General features: G+C 43.2%; 1 protein-coding gene across 4 annotated transcripts in view; it reads right to left on the bottom strand.

Annotated features, from left to right (window-relative positions):
- nhsb (Nance-Horan syndrome b (congenital cataracts and dental anomalies)) overlaps window positions 1-25,004 on the bottom strand; it is a 41,955-nt gene that overhangs the window by 10,606 nt on the left and 6,345 nt on the right. For all 4 annotated transcript variants that reach the window (XM_037483129.2, XM_037483139.2, XM_037483121.2 and 1 more), the window contains exons 2-6: window positions 917-1,069; window positions 647-783; window positions 478-525; window positions 220-264; window positions 56-100 (exon numbers count right to left, since the gene is read on the bottom strand). In XM_037483129.2, coding sequence (XP_037339026.2) covers window positions 56-100; window positions 220-264; window positions 478-525; window positions 647-783; window positions 917-1,069 — 428 coding nt within the window. The remainder of the gene's footprint in view (window positions 1-55; window positions 101-219; window positions 265-477; window positions 526-646; window positions 784-916; window positions 1,070-25,004) is intronic.

Genomic DNA, 25,004 nt, shown 5'->3' on the forward strand with positions numbered 1-25,004 from the left:
ACAAACTACTACAGGTTTGTACAGGTAGTAGTTATATAGTAAGCATTGTTCTTACCTTTCTTTGGATAGTCTTTATATCTGCCTCTCTCCCAGGCCTCTCCTGTGGATGCATGAAAACACACACACACACACACGCACACACACATATAAGCAATTATTGCTGAGTCTGCAAGTAAAGTTCACTAATAAAATTACAGATGTGTCATTGAATGTTCTTACTTTTCTCTGTAAGGTCTGAATCTCCATTTCTCTCACGTGCCTCTCCTTCATGAAACAAATGTAAAGTCAGCGCTATAAAAGAATCCCCAAAACACTCCCCTATCATAAAAGAAACCTAGCGCTGTAGAGCGATGTTTCATGAAACCCCAGACACACATTAGTGACCGTACACACATCACAGGTGCTTGTTACACAAACATTACAGCAGATGTGTTGGACAATAATGGACACAAACACACAGACACATTTCAGTTTTACCTTCCTGGGCTGATAGTCTAACTCTCTCTCCCTCTCTGCTCTCTCTTGCTGCATGGGAACATCAGGAGAAGATAGTGTGTCAGATTGATGGAACATATATTGAACAGAACACAACAACAACATGAGTAAGCAAGATGAGCTTCTTAGAGATGTGCGGCGCCATCCTTACCGCTCGCGCCAGGCGACTCCTCTGCTGCCGGCGGATGCTGTGTGGCGAGGGGAAGGTGGGCATAGGGGGGGCCACTGAGATGGAGATGGTCACCCTGCTTCTCTCCCGACTCGTGGAGCGGTGGTGCTGTTGTCCGTCTGTTAACCCCCAAACGGACACACACACACACACACAAAGACATGCAATCCGTTTTATTTGAACACAGTGAAATGCAGCTCCTCAGACCTGTCTGTCTCTCTCTCTCTCCCTCGCTCTCTCTCTCTCGCTCACCTCGGTGCAGGGCTCTGAGGCTCAGCTGAGCGCTTCTGTGCAGCTCCTCCAGACACGGTGGTCGGGTACAAGGATGAAACACGTTGTGCTGCTGGTGCCATGGAGCCTGATAGTGAAGCGACAGCTTGCTCTCTATATCCAGGTTTGATACGGCTGAGGTGAGAGAGGAGACAGAGATAGAATCACTAGAATGAGTGAGGTCAATTCAAAATAATCACAATCAGCCTGCACACCAACAAACTTGGTTCTGTGTTCTATTTGCTTTGCTGTGTTTTGACCTTTTGTGTGATTCTGTAGAAATCAAAGGACAATAAGAACATATGTTTTCGCCGTATTGACCCGTGTCCATTCGAACCCGCAGCAGGCCCGAGCTGGTCCTCGAGCTGAACGCCCATTCTTCCAGTCTGTTACCCTCAAAAATGTTGCCTGCCGCCCCACAAACCGTACATGGTTATTATTAAACACATTTATTTGTAGAATGTGCACAACATGATTACAGGTCGTAAAACCACATTTTGGCCCACGGCTCCTCTCTATGACAAGGGAGCATACTCTCAAACAAAATAACCCAATTCTTAAAACAGGATTCTTGTAATTCTGGAAAGGTAAAACCAAAACGATTAATGTTGTTTAAAGACATGGTTCGTTGTGTTTTATCACGGCGTCTGATCCACCAGCTTCAAGGTGAAATCCAGGCCAGGCTTTACAGTTTACCACCTACAGCCAGAGGCCTCACACTTGAGTCCGTCTGAAAACAGGGACGATGGTGTTATAAGATGGTACACAAAACAGTGTTCATGTAGGACTCGCCACAACAGTCTTTCGACATTGAACCTTTAAACATGAGACTAGGCCGGAGCACGCCAGCAGGTGGCGGCTAAACAGCCCTCTCTACTGCAACCAGCATACACCAGCACACCAGCACACATGTGTTCATCGTCACCACAATTTGTTTTCATCAGACAACACAAAACAAACCCATGAATGATGTACGCCGTAGAATCTCTCTCCTTGATTTACAAAGATTAAAATGGTTAATTCACAGACCAGAGAGACTGTGATTATCCATCTCTCTCATCTGCTCTCAGAGCCCCTTTAGCTTTTATTATGAAATCTACTTCCCTTCTTTTAACTCTGAATTCAAAATGCAACCGTGCCCTTGAAAGCCACACTGAACATCAGTAGCCAGGCAACCTTTCATTGCTCATCAAGGCTTGTATTTGCCTGCAATTAGATCAGCGAGCTCACATCAGCAGCATCTGGCCGATTTAAACTACAAGGTTAGAGAAGCGCAGGAGACCAGCTTATTCACACTAGATAAACCATTACAGCTGCCTCAAAGATGGTCACATACTGACAAAGTTATGCACACTTTGTGTCTTCAAGATCAAGAAAACTATGTTTACGATATACAACTAAAAGACTCCTAAGACTAGCAGCACCAACACACTTCTATCGAATCGTTTGAGTTGTAGTAGAGGCCTAACAGTAACAGAAATGTAAAGGCGTATTCAAATACATTTGAGATGAAGCGTTTGAGATGAAGCTTTTTTCTTTGTCTGCTTAATGTAAAGGGGAAATTCTGGGATGCTGAATGCAATTCTGAGAGATGCTAGTTGCAAAGCTAGTGCTCATTAAACTGACAGATACCTTGATACCTATTACTGGTTGTGAGTGGTAGTTACCACAGATAGAGTTTACCAAGGCGGGGGAGTAGAATATTGTAATGTTGGAAGGTGTTTCTCTGCAGAAGGTGCTGACCTAGTTGTTGTGACACAGTTCAATTAGTGGATTTGTTACTGTGGCTTTTCTGCCTGCCAGCCCACTTATTCCCCTCATCTTTTTTTCTCACCGTCTCTTCGTTGCTATCTCTTTTTTCTTTTCCTCTCTGGCTGCTGCTATGAAGGCGTCTCCTCCTCATTATAGTCAAGTTGTAGTGCCAAAACTGCATTACTCAGCTAAATGTTCAATCCGGCTTTATTCTCTATGTCATCACAAAGAAGATTTATTTTTACATTAATGATGCATTTTCTAGACACGTTTAACACATTTATACTTCACAGAAAAGTCCATTCTCAGTGTGTTTTCTGGGGGTCACGTTTCCACATCCCACTTGTTTAAGTGGTACACTGCAACACTGTTGGCTCTAAGATAGATTTATAGATTCCCTTTTTATGTTTTGCTGCCGTATATTCAGATTTAAAGTGAGCCCACTGGACCGTTTCCCCATCAGCCCCATGTGAAAACAGCCGTGTGGTGTGGAGACATTGAGCAGCGAAGAATAAATCTCTAACAAAACATCAGCAAAATACCGTGACATCATTTACGGTCCAAAACCGCAACACCTTTAATAAACAGACATGCAAGTAAAAATGAGTTTCCCTCCTGACCACTTGGTCTAGCACCTCAGCGACCTTCCCTGTCACAACAAAGACAAACCTTTAAATCATCAGAAAGTGTGGAACAACAATTCCTAGATGTTTGTATTCGGCGTATGAGTTTCACCTCTCCTCCCCACCTGCATCGTCCCGCCGCGCTCCTGCAGTCCTGCACCTCTTCCTCTTCATCTGCAATCGATTGTAACGGAGCTTATGCTGGGAGTTACCCATCGCTATCGTCCAGGACCAAACATCGCTGAGCACACGCACACAGTCCATCTAACGCACTTTGTCTGCCTTGCTCTCTTTCTGTCTTTTACCCGTCATCCCTCTTCCCTGTATCCCTCCATCACTGCCTTCCCTCATGCTCAAATCTGCAGGTGCAGTGTCAGCAGCTTGCAGTGTCATCATCAGGACTTGCATGCCAACAGCACCAAGAGACGGGAGGAGAGAACAAAAAAAAGAGAAAAATGCATGTAATAAAAATGCAGTGCAAATCACAGTTGTGTGCTGCATTCATAGGAGTCCAGCACGTGGACCACAGAAATGCAAATCTATGGGCCGTGTGCAATTCGGGTCTTGTAAAGGGGAATGTTTGATTAAGGATGCATCGGTCTTCAGAGAGTCAAAATGAAGTGCAAGTGCAACAAAAGTGCCTAACAATAGTGAGGGGTTGAGAAAAGAAAACAGAGATGGATGGACGAGGAAATGCAAGAATGAATTAAAGCTTAAACTCTGATTCTTGCTGAGAGGTCTCTGAAGGCATCAGTGTGCTGATGACATGGAGAGCGTTGAGCCCAACATTAATGCTCACTTTTATTTTTTTTAAACTCTTAGCTCAACTATTCGACACTTTGGTGTGTCAGCAAACACAAAGACCTTTTAATACAGTCTACGAGCATAACCCGAGTATAACGGTAGGCAGGTGCTTTCAAACTGCCCATGAGTCCCTCTACTCAGCTCGGGAAAGAGCTCTAGGATGAAAAGTGTTTAACCAGGCCGGGTAAACTGCTGACACAAGCTGACCCTCGGCCCGACTGTCGCTCACTGAGACGGGCTGCTACGTGTGGTTGGATCACCTGGTGATGTTGTCCCTGCCTCGGGGATTTAATAACCGACTCCTCCAAAGGGCTTCTATGGAAAAAGCACGTAGAGGCTGCTCTGCTCGCTCTTCTTGTTGATGGAGGAACGGATTGACAGACGGAAAGTTTAAAGAGCCCCGAAGGGCCTGAATGTGTCCGAGGAGGTCCGTCTCCAACACAACAGTTGTGAGTTTTTATTGTTTTATTGTTTTTTTTTTATGGCACCACTTCGGCCTCATCTGGCTAATGGGCCGGATTTTTTTTATGACCTGATTAGCGTATGAGGTATTTTCTAGGAGCCTTGGCTTTTATGCTCTCCGAGATCCACACACGTTTGAGAAGAGGAGACGGACAACTTTAGTGAAATAAAGTAAGCTCTATCTGCTTCACGCAGAGGACACACTTTAGTGTAAAACCGCACACCGCACAGTCATCCATGACATTTGCTATGAGAACACAGAGTCTTCACACACTCGTCACTGCTTTAAATGATGCTCTTTCTTTTTTTCTGGCACTGCTCTATGATTTGTGTCCCTCTTTTGCTCTCTCTCGCTCTCTCTCTCTCTCTCTCTCTCTCTCTCTCTCTCTCTGGTCCAGATGTGAGTGAATGTAAGTCATTAGTGGAGAATGTATTAGGGTGTATCTGGGTCAGGCTGCACACTCCCTATGGCAGTAGCTGCAGAATCTTGTCATAGTAGACAGCTGTTATATAAGAAACACATAGCTGGCCAGTTCTGCAGAGGAAAAACGGTGCGCTCTTAGTCGGCCCGCAACGGCTCAGCAACTCCTCCTCTTCATCAACGGTAGCATGACATTGATGTTGCCATTTGGTTTCTGCCAAAGGGGCTGAATTTTGGAAAAACAACGCTTTATCTTTTTCGGTATACGCAACACATAATTAAAGCTTAACGTCTTTGAATTAACGCACCGTTTCTTGCTATAGGAGACCCTATTATTGCGCACTGTTGGACAGTTTTATGTGCCGCATATGGCACCTCAGCTAAATATAGCTTCAACATTAAGCTTTTATTTAATACAATGGACCAATAAAATGTCACAAAGTAGTGATATGTCACAAAAGTCCATATCCAAATCCTGTGAAAACATTTGTAACTCTACATGTTTTTGTTGTTTGTTTGTTAATTAGTGAAGTGATTCAAATTTTGTCACAGATTCATGTTTCAAAATGAATGAATGAATTGAGTGATTATTTAAGCTTGCAGCGTTTACACTATCAAACCAAAGCTGTCAGTGAGATATTGAATCTCGAGGATGTCGCCTTGCATCAAATTAAGATGTATGGATGCTGCAGGCGTCAGATGGCAGTACCTTTGGATCGCTCAGGGACGCAGCCCAGACCGAGACAAGCCAACGCCATGGTCAGCCGCTGTCCCCTCTGTGTTTCTTCTCGCCTTGTCGGTCTCTCTGTGTTGCTCCTCCCTTTGTCCCGCAGGCCCCTGGTCATCTGTCTGCCACCTTATTTACCCCTGCAGACCTCTCCGATACATTCCTGCGCAAGTCCAACATCCAGACTAGCAACATCTGCAGACACAGGACCCCCCCCCCCCCCCCCCCCGTCCCACCACCCTCTACAACCTCCTCCTCACCCACCCACCTGCTGTCCCCTGCTCTCCTCTCCCTTCAGCGGACCCAACGCGTCCCTGCAAAGAAATTCTTGTTCATGTGCACGTGTCAACGTGCGGAACGTTACACTCCGGCCTTGGCGAGAGCCGCGCCGCACACCCGAGGAACGGTGCGGCGGCGTTTAGTCACAGCCTCCAGACCCGTCTGTGTCCCGTCTCTGTTGTCTCTGCGAGTCACCCCTGTGGGTGGGTGTCAGATGGTAGGGTCCTGCCTGGGCATGGCCTGTCCCTGACCGTAATCTCTTTACCATGGGTCCGGCCACAAAGTATTAATGTATTAATCCACCACATGCTGGGAAAACGTATCACGTGTTCAATCTTTCTATTGCTGCCGCCAAAGAGCGATGATCTAAGAGTGTGTGTGTGTGTGTTTGTGTTTGTAAGCAGTTGATTTACAATTGGTGTGAAAGCATTCATTTAACTGAAATAATCAATGAATGTAAAACCAGTGAAATTTGACAAAAATCTGAAAGCGAACTATTCTCACCATCTTTCACTACAAAATGTGTCTTTGTCGACATCTCCATGCTATTGACAGACACACGCACACACAGACACACACAGAGCAGAGAGAGTGTACGAGCGCCCTGCCCGGTAATCTGCTGTAATCTGGAGCTCTGGCAGTTCACTGATTTTGGAGCAGAGCTGGCGGAGCAGGCAGTCTGCTCCAAGAGCTTTCAGCCCGCCGCCGCGGCCGGAAACGACAAAGACGCGCCAAAAATATCTTCACAAACACACACACACACACACACACACACACACACACACAGACCAACCCAACACGTGGTCTGCACGCGCTTCACCGCAGCGGTCAGCGTCAGCACAAACGGCGGCGAGCGCGGCCATGAATATTAAATGCAGGGCCGTTCCTCGTGGCTTTACTTTGGCGTTTGCTGCAGTCTCTGTAAACAGGCCTGGTGGGAGGCCTTTAATCGCTTGTCGTCCCCGAGGGTGGTTTGTCAGTCGCGCTATTGAGTGATGTATGAAACGTAACGTCCGGATCACAGACCTTTCAGCCGCATATCAGCCGCCTCGTAGCCTCTTTGGATTGTGGCTTGTTCCTGCCTGGGGAGCTTTACTTAATCAGTATCATCATTAAGTCACTCAAAACGCGCCTTTACAGAATATAGTTCACGTATTTTTTCTATGATTCCCTTCCCTCTGTGTCTCTTTTCATTCTTGTCCGTGTCCTCCTGTCCCACATGATGAATTAATCATGCTCCCCCCATTCCCTTTCCCCAGCTGCACACCTGCACCATTGTTCAGCCTCCTCTTTCTCTCTCTGCGGCCCCTCTGACCTGCGCAGCCTTCACGGTGACCCTGAGCACATCTCTACAAGTTTCCTTTCTGTAACGGCTGGCAGGGCCTGAGTCACAGGGCCTGACCATGAATCCAAAAGTCTTATTTATAGAACCCACCTTGCCAGAGCCAGAGGGACAATAAGGTAACAGCAGTTTGAACGTTGGTGGGATTATTTCCTACCTGTGCTCTATGCGTTCCAGTGCGAGCAGACTGCAGTGATGGTGTCACCGTGCTGCCTCTAAGTGGCAAGGCGTGAACACTACAGCCACGCTGTGTGCGTGGTCTGATTTAGCTCGTGGACTTGTTTCTTATTGCTGCCATATGTTTGTCACATAACTTTTGCATATGGTTCAATGATCCAACTAAAGAACAAACAAAACCAAGTGTGCGTACTGTAGGAAACGACTTTAATAGAGAAATGGGTCACTATTCTGCAGATAAAACGTATCGGTGTTTCTGCGAAACGGACACGTTCAATTCAACCCAAAATATGAATTCCATTTCAATTTCAGCCTCGTATCAGAAAGTCAAAATTTAATCGAATATAATTACCATTATTATTTTATTAAATAATAAAACAAAAAACAAGGGATTTGTGTTAAAATAATAACATATTAGCATCACAGCGACTTCAGTGTAACTTTCAGTAGCTCAGATGTCAACACGCATTCGTTTTTCCTGGCTGTCAACTGGTGAAGAAAAGCACACGAATACTTGTTATTTACAGTTCTTGTGCTAAAGTGTCAACAGAAAACAATACATCAGGTGACATTATCCTTGTGTTCTAAACAAGATATTAAACTTTAAATGTATTCAAGTTCAAATGGGCTGAGCCATCTTGCTGCATTAAGCTTCATAATTAAATCTCTCTGCGAGATGTCAATGTCAGTTTGTCAGACGTGTGACCGATTACACACCAGACATGACAAATTCCTTGTTTGTCCAACATACTTGGCAAATAAATGGTTCTGATTCTGATTCTGATCATGTATGCATTCTGTTGACTTTAGATGATCATTACGTATTGGCTCAGTTGCACACATAGTGATCTTTAACTAATTAAACGGATATACAATTGGACAAAAGGAAAAATATTCTTCAGAGGTTTCCAGTAGAGGAGTGTAAAACTCACGTATTTTGCACAAAAAAATCATAAAAGTGGAGAAACGCTGCAGCAGGAGATCAATGATTTATCATCTCACGTTGTTGTAGGGCGTCCTCCACTAGCTCAAACCTTTTGTGAGGCTTCTGTATTTACCAGATCCTCATCAATATTGCAGCGATGTTCCTAAAGAGTTAGTAATGAGGAAAGTAAATATGGAGGGAATAATAGAGTACACACACATGCACACAGACTCACACACACACGCACACACAGTCTTACTGTGTTCAAAAGGGCATACTGACAGCTTTCCTAATAATTAATAACGGTTAATAGTTTTAACCCAATGAGCCAGTAAGTGTCCAGTAAGCCTAAATCTAATACTCCGTACTTTATTTGGAGTCAGTCCACCACCCTGCTCACATACATTCACACTATTGTGTGGTAATCCGCAGCTGAATCCATACTATATCTAAACAATTTACTCAATTTGTCACAACTACAGTGCCAAGCTGTTTTAGGGACATACTGATTGTTTAAAAAAAAAAATTTCATCATGACAGGACGTCTGATATCTTCTGTATAGACCAGTGGCAGCAGGGATTAAAGTCCACCATCACGACAACGATGATGTGTGTGTGTTTTCAAACACACACATACCACCATATACCACCATTCTTGTGTGTCACTGTGTGTCACTGTGTGTGTCTGTGTGCTTCAGCCATGTTGGTGGATGGCACGAGACAAGCCATCGCCCATGTTATTTTTAACTGCGTGTCTCCATGGTAACCGGCACATATGTAGGGATGGGGAGATCTCCTGCCGTGCGTCTGTTGAGGAAGATTCCTACCACTGGTCATAGTCTGAATATGTGTGTGTGTGTGTGTGTGTGTGTGAGTGTGTGTGTGTGTGTACTCAGGTACATGCAAATCTGCGTGTGCGTTTGTCTATTAATTAGTAATTCCGTTTTTCAAATTAAAAGCGGGAGTTTTCACATCCGTATGTGGCAGTTTCTGAGCTTTGTGTTTGTGTGTGCATGCGCGCAGACGTCTCACATCGCAGCGCCTGAGAGAGACAGACAGAGACAGACAGAAAGGGAAAAGGGCTTCTGAGGCGACTGAGGAAACACCAAAGCACTATACCCGACGACAGGAGGCCGTCTGCTGCTACTACCTCAACCTGAAATAACCCAAGCTGGGCTGTGTTCACTAAACACATCACTGCCTTGTCTCCTAGAAGCGTATGATTGGACCTAGCAATCATTTCATAAGCTAATACAACTTTCCTTAAATACACTGTTTTACCGAACCCCCTGTTTAAGAACTTCTTGTTGTGGTGACACAATAATGTAATTTGTAACGAGCGGTAGATAATTCTCACTTGGCAGATAAAAACATGGATGGGATGCAGTTCTTTTGTTAATCAATATTAACTCTTCATTATTTATAATCAATAAATCAATGAGTAAAGTGACTAAGATGTAGCTCTGTTGTCGCGTTGTGGGGGAGGTTTATGTTGGGTGAGGACATTCTTCTATAGCTTTAGAAACCATCCAACAGTTATCAACTGAGTGAACGAAGTTGTTTCTATGGAAACAACTTAAAGATTAAAGCTGTGAAGAGCCAGAGCCAGAGTGATTCCCATAATGCCATGTGCCAGGGGATCTCAGGAAGAGAGAAAGTGAAAAGAGAGACCGACAGAGTGGGATACAGAGGGTGCACCGCGTGTGTGTGTGTGTGTGTGCTCTAGAGGTGCCTCGCTACAAATCCCCACTCTATTGTGACAGCTCACTTGACTAAAGACACCAAACTCAGCATCTAGGCATGAATGCACAAATATAGGCACACACGCACACGCACGCACACACACGCACACACACACACATACATGTACAACTGTTTTTGTCACCTAGGAGGGCTCCACAGTTACTTACCCTTTTCCCTCGACACTTATCCCTAAACACAACACCCCTATTCCTATCCTCAGCCTCTAGTCTAAAGGACCGGCGTTTAGTTGCCTCTATTTGCGTCTTTGCATTGACTTTCTAAGTTATGTGCTCTGGTGTAAAAATAGATTTTACGGTTTGTGTCCGAGACTTTACCCGCCACGAATGCTAAAATGCAGAGATGCTCGCAATGACAATGCTAACACGCTAAGCAGCGTTTTATACGTTCACCTTATTTTATCGTGCTAACATATCTATGCCTGCTAATCAGCACCAGAGGCAGTTTAGGAGACTATTGGCAGATCTTGTAACTGCCAATGAAACACAGTTAAATTTCTTTAAAATCAATTTAATATTGGACATACTTTCACAAGCCAAATAATGTGTTTACATCCTGACTTTAAATAGGCATCTTTTGAACACCAAACAGGGGAGTTCAGGCCAAAAACAACCAGAAACTCATTTTCCTTGTGCTTAACATGGTTATTAGCTGTGCATTCATCTAATGTTAGCTGAAGAAAGTATGCAGAATGCATAATCCAAATATAACCCAGTCTGCTTTCATGTAACCAAATTACGTTCACAAGGGGTATAAGATGTAGGCAAAGAAGCCGTGACCCCGCCGGCTTAGGAAAAGTCTAAATACTAAAAATATGGATAATATATAATAAGTAATGGCTCCTCTTCCTTATGGAGGACATATTTCACCACTTGATCCAAAACTCCAAAATTATTTAGCCATAAAACCACGTATTTTAGGCATTAAAACATTGATCTGATGACGGGGCAGTAGATTAAATGTGGAGGGTTCAATAGAGTTATTACAGTCCATCCTATGAGGGACAGCAATTGTCGTTTTAACTCAAAACCCCGAACGTGAACTTTAAGGTAGCAGAAGTGATTACAGAAACCCATCCATCCCTCCGTGGATCCGCTGAGATACTTCAGTCAGCGGTGGACCAAACCCACCCTCCTGGAGGCCGACGTTGGCATGAACAAACCAGCTTGTCGTCCACAAACGGTCGGGGACGAAACACACTGTACTGGACGGTGTGAAACATTTTGTCCCCAACATGTGAGTAATAACGGATCACGCACCCACACACCGTCATAAGTATGACTAATTGGATTCTCAACCTCCCTCTCACGCTCTTTTCTCTCTCCATCCAATAATTTATTTGCATCTTTTTTCTTCTTTTAGATCGAATGTGTGTGCCTCCTCCCCATGTCCTCCTCCTTACTCTCTCTCCCTCTCCCCTCCCCCTCCCCCTCCCCCTGGCTGATGCCAGTGCTGTTGTCAGGCTGGAGCTGAAAGCAGCCAATCGCGTGGCTCTGTGCTGAGGAGCTCTGGGGTGATGTTAGGCAGTTTCATGCTCGTACGATGAGCTTTGCCAAATGTAGGTCAGGCTTCTCCCCTCTCTCTCTCTCTCTATCTTTTACTCAGACACACACACACACACCTACACACACACCTACACACACACACAAACCTCTTCACCCCCTCATAGAAACAAAAACACATAACACACAAACACACTGAAGTATATGTGTTTTTGTCGTATAGAAAAAAAACACAAACACACATAAACACAGCTGCGGACACACAAAGGTGTGTTCATACAAACACAAAGAATCCATTCCTCCACACACAGTGTCACACAGGGCGGGGTGCCTCAGATGCTGGGTAACAACGGGTGGGTCTGCTCATGGCAGGGAGGACGGACGCAGGGCTTCTTCCTCCTCAGACACTGTTTCCACTGATGATGAAAAATGGATAACAAGGTAAAATCACGGTATGATAAATTAAAAAAAACTCAACTAGTCCTTTCTTGCCATGAACTCTTGTTGAACTGCTTCTGTCTGTGCTGCAGTACGGCACAAACAGGATTATGGTGTGAACAGCAGCCATAGCGTTTTATTTATATACCCAGTGCATCAGAAACCTGAACCGAGCAGCCTGCCATTTGGAAAATAATCAAGAGAAATGTATTTATTGTAAGTACTGGTACATTAATGAGTCCAAATGTCCTCCACACAAACCAACCCAGATAAGATTTTTTGATCAACCTAATTTCGTTATTAAAAAGTTACTAATTTTTATGTTTTATTTTTTTATACTTTATGACCTTGTTATCATCCTACATTATGGTCTGCTGTAAAGTACCTTCTAAAAAATTAAATAAAAATCCCAAAAATAAACGTAAAATCGTTATCAAATTTCCACAAATATTATTAACCTTGATGTCTTTGATGGCCACATACTTTTGGTTTGGAGCTTTTTATCCGCCACGGCCATGCTGCTCAACTCCAGTTAAGCTAAATCTTAATACTACTACATACAAATATATTTTATTTAAGAGTGTGTATCAAAGTTTTTGTAAGCATCTAAATAGTTTAACCATACTAGAAGACACCCTTGTAATGGAAGGTAAACACTCAAAGAGCAAATCTACTTATTTGGTATTAAATTAATCTAAATTATCTGAATTAATCTAATTGGGTGTTTTCATGAACCATCATGTGAGAACTTCATCCTTTCAAAGTTCACTCTCGTTTTGGGGCGGCCTTTGTCCACCTGCCATTTTGTATCGCTATATTTGCGTTATTTTCGTAGCTTCCTTTTGGATGCGTGCTTACGATTCAGCACCTGGTAGCTACATTTTTTATAGGTGCTCACAACTTGTGAGCTGTGACCAGAAACATCCCAAGAAATTAAAAGATAAGAGAGGGTGTGGTCTCTGTTGATACAAACAGCGCCACAAACTGATAGTGGATTTTTATATATATTGTATTTTAGACGAATCCTACTTCTACACGGAAACATCTGACCAAGTGGCCAGTAGCTCCTGGATTCTGATAGGCCCGGTCACATATTGGGTCACATGACCAGCTCCCTCCTCAGGTAAGCAGCGTGAGCTCTATCAGCAAAGAAAACCATCTGCAATGTATACAATGTTATCTTTGTTTTCCTTGAAGTGAAGTATTGACTTATTTAACCCCTCTGGGGGTTTAGTTCAATTAAAATCATCTAAGAAATTAAACACCAACTTTGTGTCGGGGGTCACAAATAAAAAAGACTGGTAACATAATATTTTACTAACTTTAGATATCAAATGTCATGGAGTAGCAGTAAAAAGTAGTATAGAAATATGAACACTAGTACATGTAAGTATCTCAGATGTCTATTTAAGTAAAGAATTTAAAGGTACCTAGTTATATCTAAAAAAAATATCATTACAACATTAATGCAAAACTAGTTGCACCTCATATTGTTTGTCCATGCTGATGTCTCCAGAGGACATTTATGTTCTGGACAATACTTGTGTGTATTGCATGACATTTAATTCTCCTTCATGGATTATGTGGGGAACCTTTCCTCTTAAATTGCTTTGTTGTAGGTTATGAATTAGCATTACACCATGAGCTGCTGACAACTACGTATCCTGCCATGACACACAAACAAACACACACACACACACACACACACACAGATAGAAAGCTCCTCCTCAGAGAGAGAATAATTTCTACTTCCCTGGGTTGCCACTGCTAGGTTGACCTATTTTTGTCCAGACCCCTCTCTCTCTCTCCCTTTCTGTCTTACTCTCTCGCTCACTCGCCCCAACCCAATAATTCACCCTGCTTAATAATTCACTACAGCTTCATAAGCCTCTACTCAACTAAATGACAAACCCAAGCAAAAAACAACACGTTTTATAGATGCATTTTTACAAAGCCACAGGAATAGAATAATGTCCACATATAATATTGGGTGTGCCGTATGCTATTTGGATATACTCTATATTTGTATATGGCATACAAGAGGAAAGGTCCCAGTATGTAGATACATGTACTTGTAAGAAGTTGGCATTTATAATCACCACATGACATCTATCACTTCTTTGAGCGAGGTACAAACGCAGAAAGAAACAGAGACAATGGTGGTGGTGTTATTGTAAAAGTGCAGATTATTTGCCTGTCTGTGCACAGACTCACTCTGCCTCACGTGATTGGATGGCCGGATTGGGCAGGAACCAATAAGCATCACCGAGAGCACTCCCGCTGATGCTAGGCACACCCTGTGGCCTTCAGTGTGTGTGTGTAAAAGTGCCTAAAATGAATCTGTATGCTCCAGTTCGGATTATTTGGGATATTTTGTGCATATTTTTGAAAGACAAGACATTTCCTTTCCTCCTCATACCTCTGCATTTTTTGTTTTTGTTGTTGCATAAACCTCTGTGTTTTCCGTGTGAATTTAAACATGTGATGCTGTTATTTATCGATTTCCTGCGGGGTCTAGCTACTTTTTAAGAAAGTTGCAGTATCGGGCTACGAGGACTTTAGTGGGAAGAGGAGCGAGTTTGGCCAAACAAGATAGTCTTAATGGAATAGTTAAATATTTTGGAGCATGTACAGTTTATTTTCTTCCTTGCTGAGAGTTACGTAAAAAGTTTTTTACCACTCTCATATTTGTTAAATGTTAAGCTGGAGCCAAAAGCTTAGCTTAGCTTAGCATAAAGACTGAAAACGGGGAAACGGCTAGCCTGTCAAAAGCCTGTCAAAAGTCACAATATCTACCGGCCTACGAGCCACCTCTAAAGCTCACAAATTAAAGCTGTATCTTGAATGTAAATAGTTTCCTTCGCTCCAAAGACGTGTCGCCTCTCACTCTGTAAATCGTTCACCTTTTTTGAGGTCAATCTATTTCATCGCCATTCAAATGAAGTACAGTGTAAACACGAGTAAGTCAAAATCGCTCATAGTATGCAACAGTAGCTCAGTAGTACGTTCTGGTTGTGTTGCTGGTTCAAGCCGTCATGTTCAGCTTAAAAGTAGGCTTTTTTAGCCAATTGTTATAACTCAGTATGTGTGCCAGCTTTTAGTCCACCCTTCATATGTATCATAGAGATTGTCATTTAATTTCCGAATTTAACTTTTTGAATTTCCCCAAATGTTGAATTATTTCAAAAGCCGTTTATTAAATTTCTTTACCTCCATGCTTTATTTCCACAGTGGCACTGATGAGAGGAAGAGCAGGAGAGGGGTGTTGGAAGCCTGAGTGTGTGTGATGCTGTCGTCTGATTGATGTGACAGTGAGAGTGAGTCTCCTCGAAGAACCCCGGCCTTATTGCTCTTACGCACTACCCCCTCACACACGACATACTCTGTCTCTCACTGACACACACAAAACACACACACACACACACACACATTCACTGTACAGCTACAGTTCCTTTCCCTTCCATCTCCTTCTGTCATCCTCGTCCCTGCCGTCGTCCTTTTATCTCATGTTCCCTTCACCCCTCCTTCACCAGCCCTTCTTCTTCTTCTCCTTGTTCCCTCTGCGTTTCAGCCATGGCTGCTTCCAGGACTCCGCCCCTTCTAATGATCCCAATCACAATCTGTACTATTACTTTTAAGATTAATTTCTAACAGGAGGGGAGCTTGGTTCACAGAAAATTATTGCTTGTAAATGATTACACTATTTGCATGGCAGTGGAGGATGGAAATGTTGCCTCAGACTCACATGATGTCTCTGAGGTTTCTAGCAGTGAAAATATTCTTGCTTGATGGGTGAAGTGACGAGGAACAGGTAATTTAAATAAAACACAATGTTGTAGTTTAAACTTTAAAAACTAAGATGATCAATCACAGCTCCTGCAGTTTTAACTCATTTTCACATTAACACATTTCAAACACATTTTTGAAGTGCATGTTTGCCGTTGTGTAGCTGACAGCATTTACTTGTGTGGACTTTATGCTTTAACCATTTAGCACACTATATATAAACTATAATCAACATGAACTGTAAATAAGTGTTAGAAATATTGCATTTTGGCCAAATATCTCTTTAATGAATGTGCAGGCTGTCCTTCTTGATTCCCATGATAACCGCACTGGATTTAGTCTGCTTGCTAGTAAACCATCAGAAGTCCATAGCAACAGAAAGAGGATGAGGGAGCCGGCAGCACAATGGACAACACAGTGATGGGCGTAGAATCAAAAGCACATAGGGTCGGAAAACCCTTTCCAATGTCTAATAAATGTGTCAGCGATGTTCCACCCATGTCAAATGTTACTGAATGCAGTTTTGAGAGATTTTATTTTCCCCCTGAAAACGACCACTCAAACCCTCCGATTTCAGATGGAGACAAAGTGAGCAGCTTGAGTCTGGGCCGAGGTGGCAGAGGACGGCCGCACGGAAAATCACCCCACGAGGCCACTAAACCATTCTGACAGCTTTAAAGGAGTTGGAGATACAAACACAGACTTGAAACCCCACCAGGGGATTTCATTTAATCCCCCCAGAGTTCAAGTAGATTCCACTGGATCGAAATGCATGTGTGTGCATGTGAAAGTGTCCATAATGTGGAGGAATGAATCGGTCTGCTGCGAGGGATAATAACAAGTCGTCAGGTGGTTGACAAAACCACCTCAGCCATCCGATCTCAGAAGCGTCCTCAGTGGTGAAAGTCATTGGAGTCCATTCGATTTCTTGTCCCATTGTTGGCTTTAAAGGGGAACTCGGTTAATCAAACGCTGTACGCGTACGTTTTGGGGAGTACAAGTGCATGTGTCTTATAAAGCTTTTAGTGGCTGCAGAGGGAGCTCTGTTAATAAGTCTGATCAATCACTTGAGTCAGTGTCTGCTGGTGCTGAAGGATACAAGTTGGAAAAATTAAAAGCTGCTGTTGAGGCGTTGCAGTATGTAGCAATACAAAGTCTGCAGACTTGCCCTTTTTCCACCTTACAGGAAAGCAGGTGGGGCAAGGAAGGCTTCCAAATTGGGCACGCCTGTAAGGGAGGATCATCACCTGACAGAAGCTGCATGGCAGAGAGACAGAGGCGTGAGAGGAAAAAGACTAAGGAGATTTCTCTACCTTGGGTGCCATACGAGAGCAGTAAAACCAAAGGAACGACTCGACACTACAAGAGTGAGAGAAAAATACGGTGGGCTTCCTCGCCGTCGGTCACCCGGAAACAACTCTCCCGACCGCTCCGTATCGGCACAAATCACACACACACACAACGGCCACTGCACCCTACCTTTTCTCCAATTGACAACATCTGGACTCCTTGCTTAAAGGGGCCTTTCATTTGATTATTTTGGTCCCCAAAGATGTGTTTATATTAGGGCTGTCAATAGATTAAAAATTCATTCATCTCGATTAATGAATGTTGTTGTTGTTGTTGGTGTTACAATGTTGTTTTTAATGAACGTGTTTTTCTAACACAATGTTCGGTTCAGTTTGGGAACATTTTGTCATTGTCATTGTGGCAGAGGAAACTCCTCTGCGCAGGTTTACGACGGAGGAACACACGTACACACCAGTCAGTTGGTAAGGTATTTTTATTTGCGTGGTTTCAGACTGTCGCTCGCTCCTCGGCCTCGCCCATGAGCGTCCGCTTCAGCCTCCTTCTCTCTCTCCAGTCCTGCTCAATGTTTTAAACACAGGGGAGACAATCAGTCCGATGCTCTTCAGCTGCGCTTGTTACCTGCCGGCACCGTTCCCTGAACCCCTCCCCCCAGCTCCCCCCCTCTGCAGCTGAGCTAATCACACCCCACCACAGTCATCAGTGGCATAAAATGTTCTGAAAATTGCAAAACAATCTTTCTATCTTTTTTATCTGGACCTTGTGTATGAAATAAAAGCTTGATTGATTGAAGGATTGAAGGATTGTCAAAAGTTGACAAAGGGGGAAAAACGAGCTTTTAAATGAAAACCTGTGCTCAATCCTTGTTCTCCTACAAAAGGATAAAACCTAATGAGATCACTGTCAGCGCTATCCAATCTATTTGTTTACTGCGGAGTTAAGTAAGGTATTTACTAAATCGGTTCAGGGGCTTTGAGACGACGGCCCTGCTCACACCTGACTGTGGCTTTGGAAACAAACTTCAACCACATGGAGTCTAAAAGTAATAGTGCTGAATGTGGGTGGCTAAGATGCTCCTTCAACTGAACCTCATTGAGGAGGAAGAGCCAAGCACGCCGTCACATTTATATTTATATACATATTGTCTGTTATGCACATATTCATGTATCTACAATTAGTGTATTTGTAGATGAGCTTCATACAACATTTTTTTTCTTTAAATGTTACAATGTTCATAATGAGGGTATTATGTTATTCAACTGTAATAAGGTACCCCTTTGCAAAAAGATTACAATACAGAAATCTTTACCCTCTGAAAAAGATCCAGTTGCATAAGATGTAAATACGTAAGTAAAAGCCACAAAACTTTAAGGATTTGGATGTGTGTTCCTGAAATCTCCTGAAAATGTGAATACGGTATCAAGTACATTTAAATTACACAGCCCTGATAACGATCAGTAGCCTCTTTGCATTATGCTAATTTCAATAATCCTTAAGTTAAAAAGTCATTCCCTGATTCATCAATCGGTCCTTATCTGTGATGGTTATGGACTTACTGCAATAAATCAGAGAGGATTAATGGCTTTTACCTTGATTCACCTCATCAGTGCGTTTTGTGAAATGAAATGCCGCCTATAGACTCAACTGGAATGTGGTATAAATAATGAGTGCACTGTTCGCTGCAGTCATTAATATTAATCCAAAGTTACACAAGCAAAATTCTGGGGGAATGCACAGAAACAACTGCAGTAAACCACGTGGCCATTGGGACTGAACCTCGTTGGCATCTGTGTGGAGGGGACGACACACGGAAAATCCTTTGATTTAAACGTGAGGAAAGCGCCGGGGTCACGGTTTGTAGTAAAGCTCCGCCTCATCAGAACGACCTGCGTGTAGGCAGAGCCTCTGACTGTAACCAGCAGCTATAGAGAGGAGAAAATGTTTAATGCATCATCTCCCCTTTTTATCCCGAGGATGAGAGGAGGGCCAGTTTCTGTGGGACCTCCAATTGCGGGTCATGGATTTGTGTGTTTTTGTCAGAGTATGTCGAACAGGAGCATGTGTGTAAGTGCACACAAAGAGAATACCCAACCTCACCCAGACTTCATTTTCCCTTTTTTTAATGCTGAAATGTCTCTCAGCGTTGTGCGCGGGACAGGCAACCAAAATGCAGACATTAACACTCATAAGCCGTTTACCAAACCTGCTAATGAGCGCTGTGATTGTGTGAGATAAGTGCTGTCGGAGCTGTGACCATGCTACAGCGATAAACATCAGATGGTGTAAATGTGATGCACAAAGGTTCAGCTGGGGCCGTATCATCCTCAGGATCAGTGCCTCTGATCCACTGCAGACCCATATGGCTGCGCTTCACTTTAACACGCATGGATTAAAGGTCCGGTTTGCCTGTAAACCTGTCAGTATCCCTTGATGTGCAGCTCCTTATTATTTTTGATGTTTTGATTCTGTATGAAACGTGCAAATCAACCTGCCTTTTGTAATAATGGTTTTATAGCTAACTGGAATACAACAGCACACAAAAAAATGAACCAAATGCCCATTTACTGTGATTCCTTTTAGATGACGCTGAAGGTGACACAGAAGATCTCCGAGTGGTCCTCAGCTTTTAGATATTAACTGATTAAGTACTGATGCAGGGGGAACTAATAGGTATTGTGACTTTAATATGTTAGGCTATTAATCTGCTATCAAATGTCATCAGTAGGGACTTGGCCTCAGTGGAGTAATCTGCTGGGTGAGGCACACACACACACACACACACACACACACAGACACGCACAGTACTGTTGTACTGAGTCCCCAGTAAGTCGCACAACTGGTTAATTGTAATTTCTTGCTACTGTAATTATTTGACTGTGGTGATAATTAATAGACCATAGAATGGGAGCAGAATCTGTCGGGATACTGTAATTATTTTCCACATGTCGTATCTGGAGTATTCGTACGGTATAATTTTGGATAAACAGCCCTCCTCCACCCCGCTCGTCACCTCGGAAGTAGCCCTCCCATTAGAAACAGATCTTGCTCCTAATGCTCGGGCCTCCTCGGCTCCAGAACACCGAGTCACCGATCACTGCTGAGTGTGTGTATGCGACCAACCAGGCTTGCAAGTCACTCCAAAGCAAACCCACCCGTGTCCTTATTGTGCAGGATGCTCCACACGCGGAAGGCAGGAGGCGGGTGGCTCAAACAAACCCAGGACTTAAGCAAACAGTGCTGCTGGTTTTCTCCCATGCTAAAGTGTTTAAACATAAACTAAACTTCCTCTGGAGACAGAAGTTAATTTGGGAAAGACTGAGTAATGTATGAAACAAGCTTCAATTGCAAGTGGAGCATAGAGCGTAATAGTTTGAAGCAATGTCAATGTTATAGCTGTTGATGTTAACTGTTGGAATGATTGTTGTGAAGTTTTGGAAAGTCAATCATGTTTCCCAAAAGGATGCGCCATATTGACTTGGTGATCTCCCGGCTTTTCTATGCTTGTCTATCTTGTCTATGCTTTTCTACCTCAGAACTATGGATTATAATGAATTACCATAACATTTGTTGCAGACATGCATTGTTCCCAGAGGATGAACCCTAAGGCTTTGATGATAACCATGACTTTTCCTCTAATGCCACAATCAGGTTGACAACTCAGAGAATCATTTCCATAATATTTGGTCTGGTCATTCATGGAATCGTAATAACCGGCGATTCCTAAACCTGTGGCCGTCTAGAGCCATCAAATAGACGCGGTACTGTCTGTTTAGTGCTAATTAGCAGATGTAAGCATTAGCATGTTAGCATTAGCATGCTAAACTGAGAAGATGAACATGGTGAACATTAAACCTGCTTGCATTTAGCTTAAAGCACTTCTACATCAAAGGGCCTGTGGCCTGTCTGTAGACTCTTCGTCCCGTTCCCTCCTTCTTCCTCCCTTCTCCTCTTTAACAGCTGTGGTTGCCGGCGGCGTCTGGCGAACGCCTCTCTGTCCTGTCATCCGGAGGAACAGCAGCGCACTCATCAAAGTACAGACAACACGCATCCAGAGCTTCCACATGCTCCTAACTGACACTTTTAAGCTTGTAGGGTCCCTCCTCACTTTGCGCCCTTTGTGTAGCTCAGGTATGAAAATTCTTTGGTGAAAGGGAGTGCCTGTTTGTGGAGGCAAAGGGGGGGGGGGGGGGGGGTACGTAATGTGTGTGTTTGTGTGTGAAGCAGAAACAAAGTGGCCGGCCTTCGTAGACCCCCTGATACAATTGATAGTGACAGATATATGGCTAATTAGCTTTGCTCGGCTGTCCTCACCTCTCAACAGTTGGTTGTGAAATTGGATTAATTTCCCTCGACTTAATACACTGTATCGGTCGTGGAATTCAACCAAAAGCAAGTTTCGTTAGCTTTCTTCAAGTGTCGCTAATTTGGGAAAGAAGTGTTTAAAACACACGCATACACACACACACACACACACACACACACACACACACACACACACTGTAAAACTCTAGGAAACTGTCTCTCTCTCAGTGTGGTAAGCATGTTGACTTATTGCCAGTAGTCCAATTAAGTTGGATCTTCTTTAAGGCAAGCTAAGGTTCTTACACGGACAATCTGTTTCGGAAGAACTCCTTAGGAGCAGCTCAGTCCATTAAAACAAGCGGCAGACAACCTTTCCTAAGCTTTTCTTTTGCCTCCATCTGCTTCCATCTAATGCTGAAGGGTTGCTAAGTCCAGCCAGAAGCTCTTCGGCTGAAAATCATTCCAACCGTCCGTGCTTTGCCCCTAAATCCCCAGTTGATACTCATAATCTCTGCTGACCATATTCTGCACACGGCTCAAGCACATAGTCCAAACATTATTGATATTATTAGCTTCGCGTCCTGTTTTTGCATATGCTAATATCAGGCATCACAACAACTGCCAAAGGACAGTGTAAACAGCCCTGCTAAGCAAAGGGAGGCAAAATCCTGTGTCCAAAACCCGAAGGTGCATCTGAGTGTAATTTAGCTGGCACGAGGAATCCGACATCATCAGGATTAAGTTCAACGAGTGGTTGAAAATGACTTAGAGATACTTAAAAGTTATTGTAAAATGTGTCCGTTGGGAGGGTTTTATGCTCATCCCAATTTTTCCTCAATTCCTCCTCCATTTTTCAACTCTTTTACGAAAAATCTATCTGTTTCAACATGGCTGCTCTTTGCCAACAGCACCCCTGTGAAGAACAGAAATGTCCATCCGTGAGAGCCTGTGCGTGGGACTTTGTTGTGATGCTGAGAGGGACCCACCGAGTGAGCGAGACAGTGAAGGGTGGAGGGAGAGGAGAGTTTTTGTCTGCTGGAACAGTTTAGTCCTCTGAAATACTGTCAATAAACCTCCATTCAAACATGCAGAAAGAAAGTGTCATATTTCTGCCTTGTGGAGTTCAAAGCAAAACATGCAGCAGAGTCTTCCTGCAGTTGTGTCAAAATTAAAATCATTTGTCATAATTTATAATGAATAATTTGTAATTCAATTTGAATTGAAGTTTTTATGTCTTAATTGTTTTGGAATCCTTGTTTAGGAGGTTAGGTTTTCACTTAAAAGCAGCCATTACAATACTTAATTACATCCAATGTACATACTCTACATACTTTATGTTTCCTTCCTCTGCAGATGAAACATTTCCTAACAGAATCAACAAGTTCTGTTTCCGTCTAATAGCTTCTTTGCTTCTGGGTTCGTTGACTTCAGACGGGGACAATAGTTACTCATTGGTGCTCGAGGAATTACAGCTTTAAACACACTGCTGCGTGCCTGAAGTCACCGGATGACAGAGATGTTCACTCAGTGCGTAGATACTGATGAACACACACACACACGCGCACACACACACGCACACACACACGCACAAACATTGACCCAGAGAAATTGCTGAGTATGTGCTATTTTTATGGTCCCCAGCCTTCTGTCAGAGGTTTTTGGGAGAATGTTGATGATGATGGGGGGTCTCCTGACACAGATGACAGCCGTTCAGGACAGTTCATGTTCAGCATGTCGCAGGAGGCAGACACACAAACGTACGAGCACAGACTCACACAAACACAAATGTGAGAGGCATTTTTGCATGGAACGACATATTGGACACACGCACAAAAAAAAAAAAAAAGAATCAATACATTGATCTGCAGTCAAATTTTACTAGAAAAACTGTAGCCCCCAAAGTGTGTCTGTTTGTAGTGTAATTGTGGTATACACACGAGTTTAAAGTACATTTATTTGTCATCACTATCTAGAATGTTTGGGAAATTATGTGTATTCACTTCCACAGAGAGTCCCTGAAGGTTATCAGGCACTTAATTGATGTTTGAATACAAAATTATTTTTTCCACCCTATTTTCCTTTTTGTTGTGTCTGAGGATATAAAATAAAACCTCTTTCTTTACCTTTCACTTGTTTTGCGTGTCTCGCTCTGGGGAGCCTCGTTCTGAAATGATCTTAATATTCAGCCATGATGTTCTTTTGAACCAAACCGTCTGTACTCTATCATGACAATGATGATCAGCAACAATGTTACAGAAAATATCCTAGAAACCCTACGCTATGCAAGTTTACTAAATATTATTTGACTGGGGGAGTCAAAAATCAAACAAAAGGTCAATTTTTGTTTCTTATTGTGTAGGTGAAAGCACATAGACCCTAATATAAAATATACTTGATAGAAAGAAAATACACATCAACCGCACTGCTCAATACGAGTAACTTGCTTCTTGAGTGACGTAAAATCAACAATTGGACTTGAACCATAGTCCTTAATCAACATTAGACCCGAATTAAACAGGTTGTATACAGTATATTAAGAATAGATGTAGCTTTGATATCAAATATTGACATATAAATAATAAATGAGTGTATGAAACATGAATTCTATACACATATATTTTTTTTGTTGCTAGCAATATGTAGACGTCCTTCCTCCTTTACAGAGACACTGTTCTCTCATTGATGATATGAGCCAAAGAACCAGTTTGACTTCATCCAGTCTTGTTTATTTTTTGGCCTAACGATCTACAACGACATGAAAAAGCCGGAGGCCGGTTCGCACAGACGAGGAACCTTCTCCCGATAGCGAGCTCCAGCCTTCCAGCCGGTCGAGCACTGTGATGTACAGACCAAGAGGTTCCGCATGCATGTTTTATTGCAGCCTGCAACAGCAACAGAGACCCGGGCACTTAAAGCAGAATTTAAAATGATAAGATAAGAGACCAAAAGAAAAGCCTTGCAGAGTTCACCGGGTTTGTGTGTGTGTGTGTGTGTGTGCGTGTGTTACAACATATGAGGCAGAGGAATCACTTCAGCCAAAATTAGCGCTGAGGTAATTGGGCCGCAAGAGAAGAAAATGTGTCGTGATTTTTTACTCTCCGTGACATAAGAGACTCTGAGGGGCCGAATAAAATAAACCCCGTGTGAGTGAAGCCGAGCTGCAGCTGCGTGCTCGGGTGTCTCGTGCACGCGACAATAACAAAGTGTGTTGCAGTTTACATCGACATCCCGACCCCCCAAACGTCGTGCCCACATGTTTCTGCTGTAACATAAGCAGACTTATGCAGACCATATGTTTTGATTTAGTTGGGGGGGTTTGTGTAGGCGGCTGAGTTATTTCTGACTCTGTGACAAACATGTTAGACACAATAGATGAAGCGATTGCCCCAACTCTTTTCTTTCCCATTAGAAAGGGATTTTACAAATACTTTCAATTTGACCTACTCCCTACACACAGAATG

The sequence above is a fragment of the Pungitius pungitius genome, chromosome 4 (genome assembly GCF_949316345.1).
Source record: "Pungitius pungitius chromosome 4, fPunPun2.1, whole genome shotgun sequence".
NCBI lineage: Eukaryota > Metazoa > Chordata > Actinopteri > Perciformes > Gasterosteidae > Pungitius > Pungitius pungitius.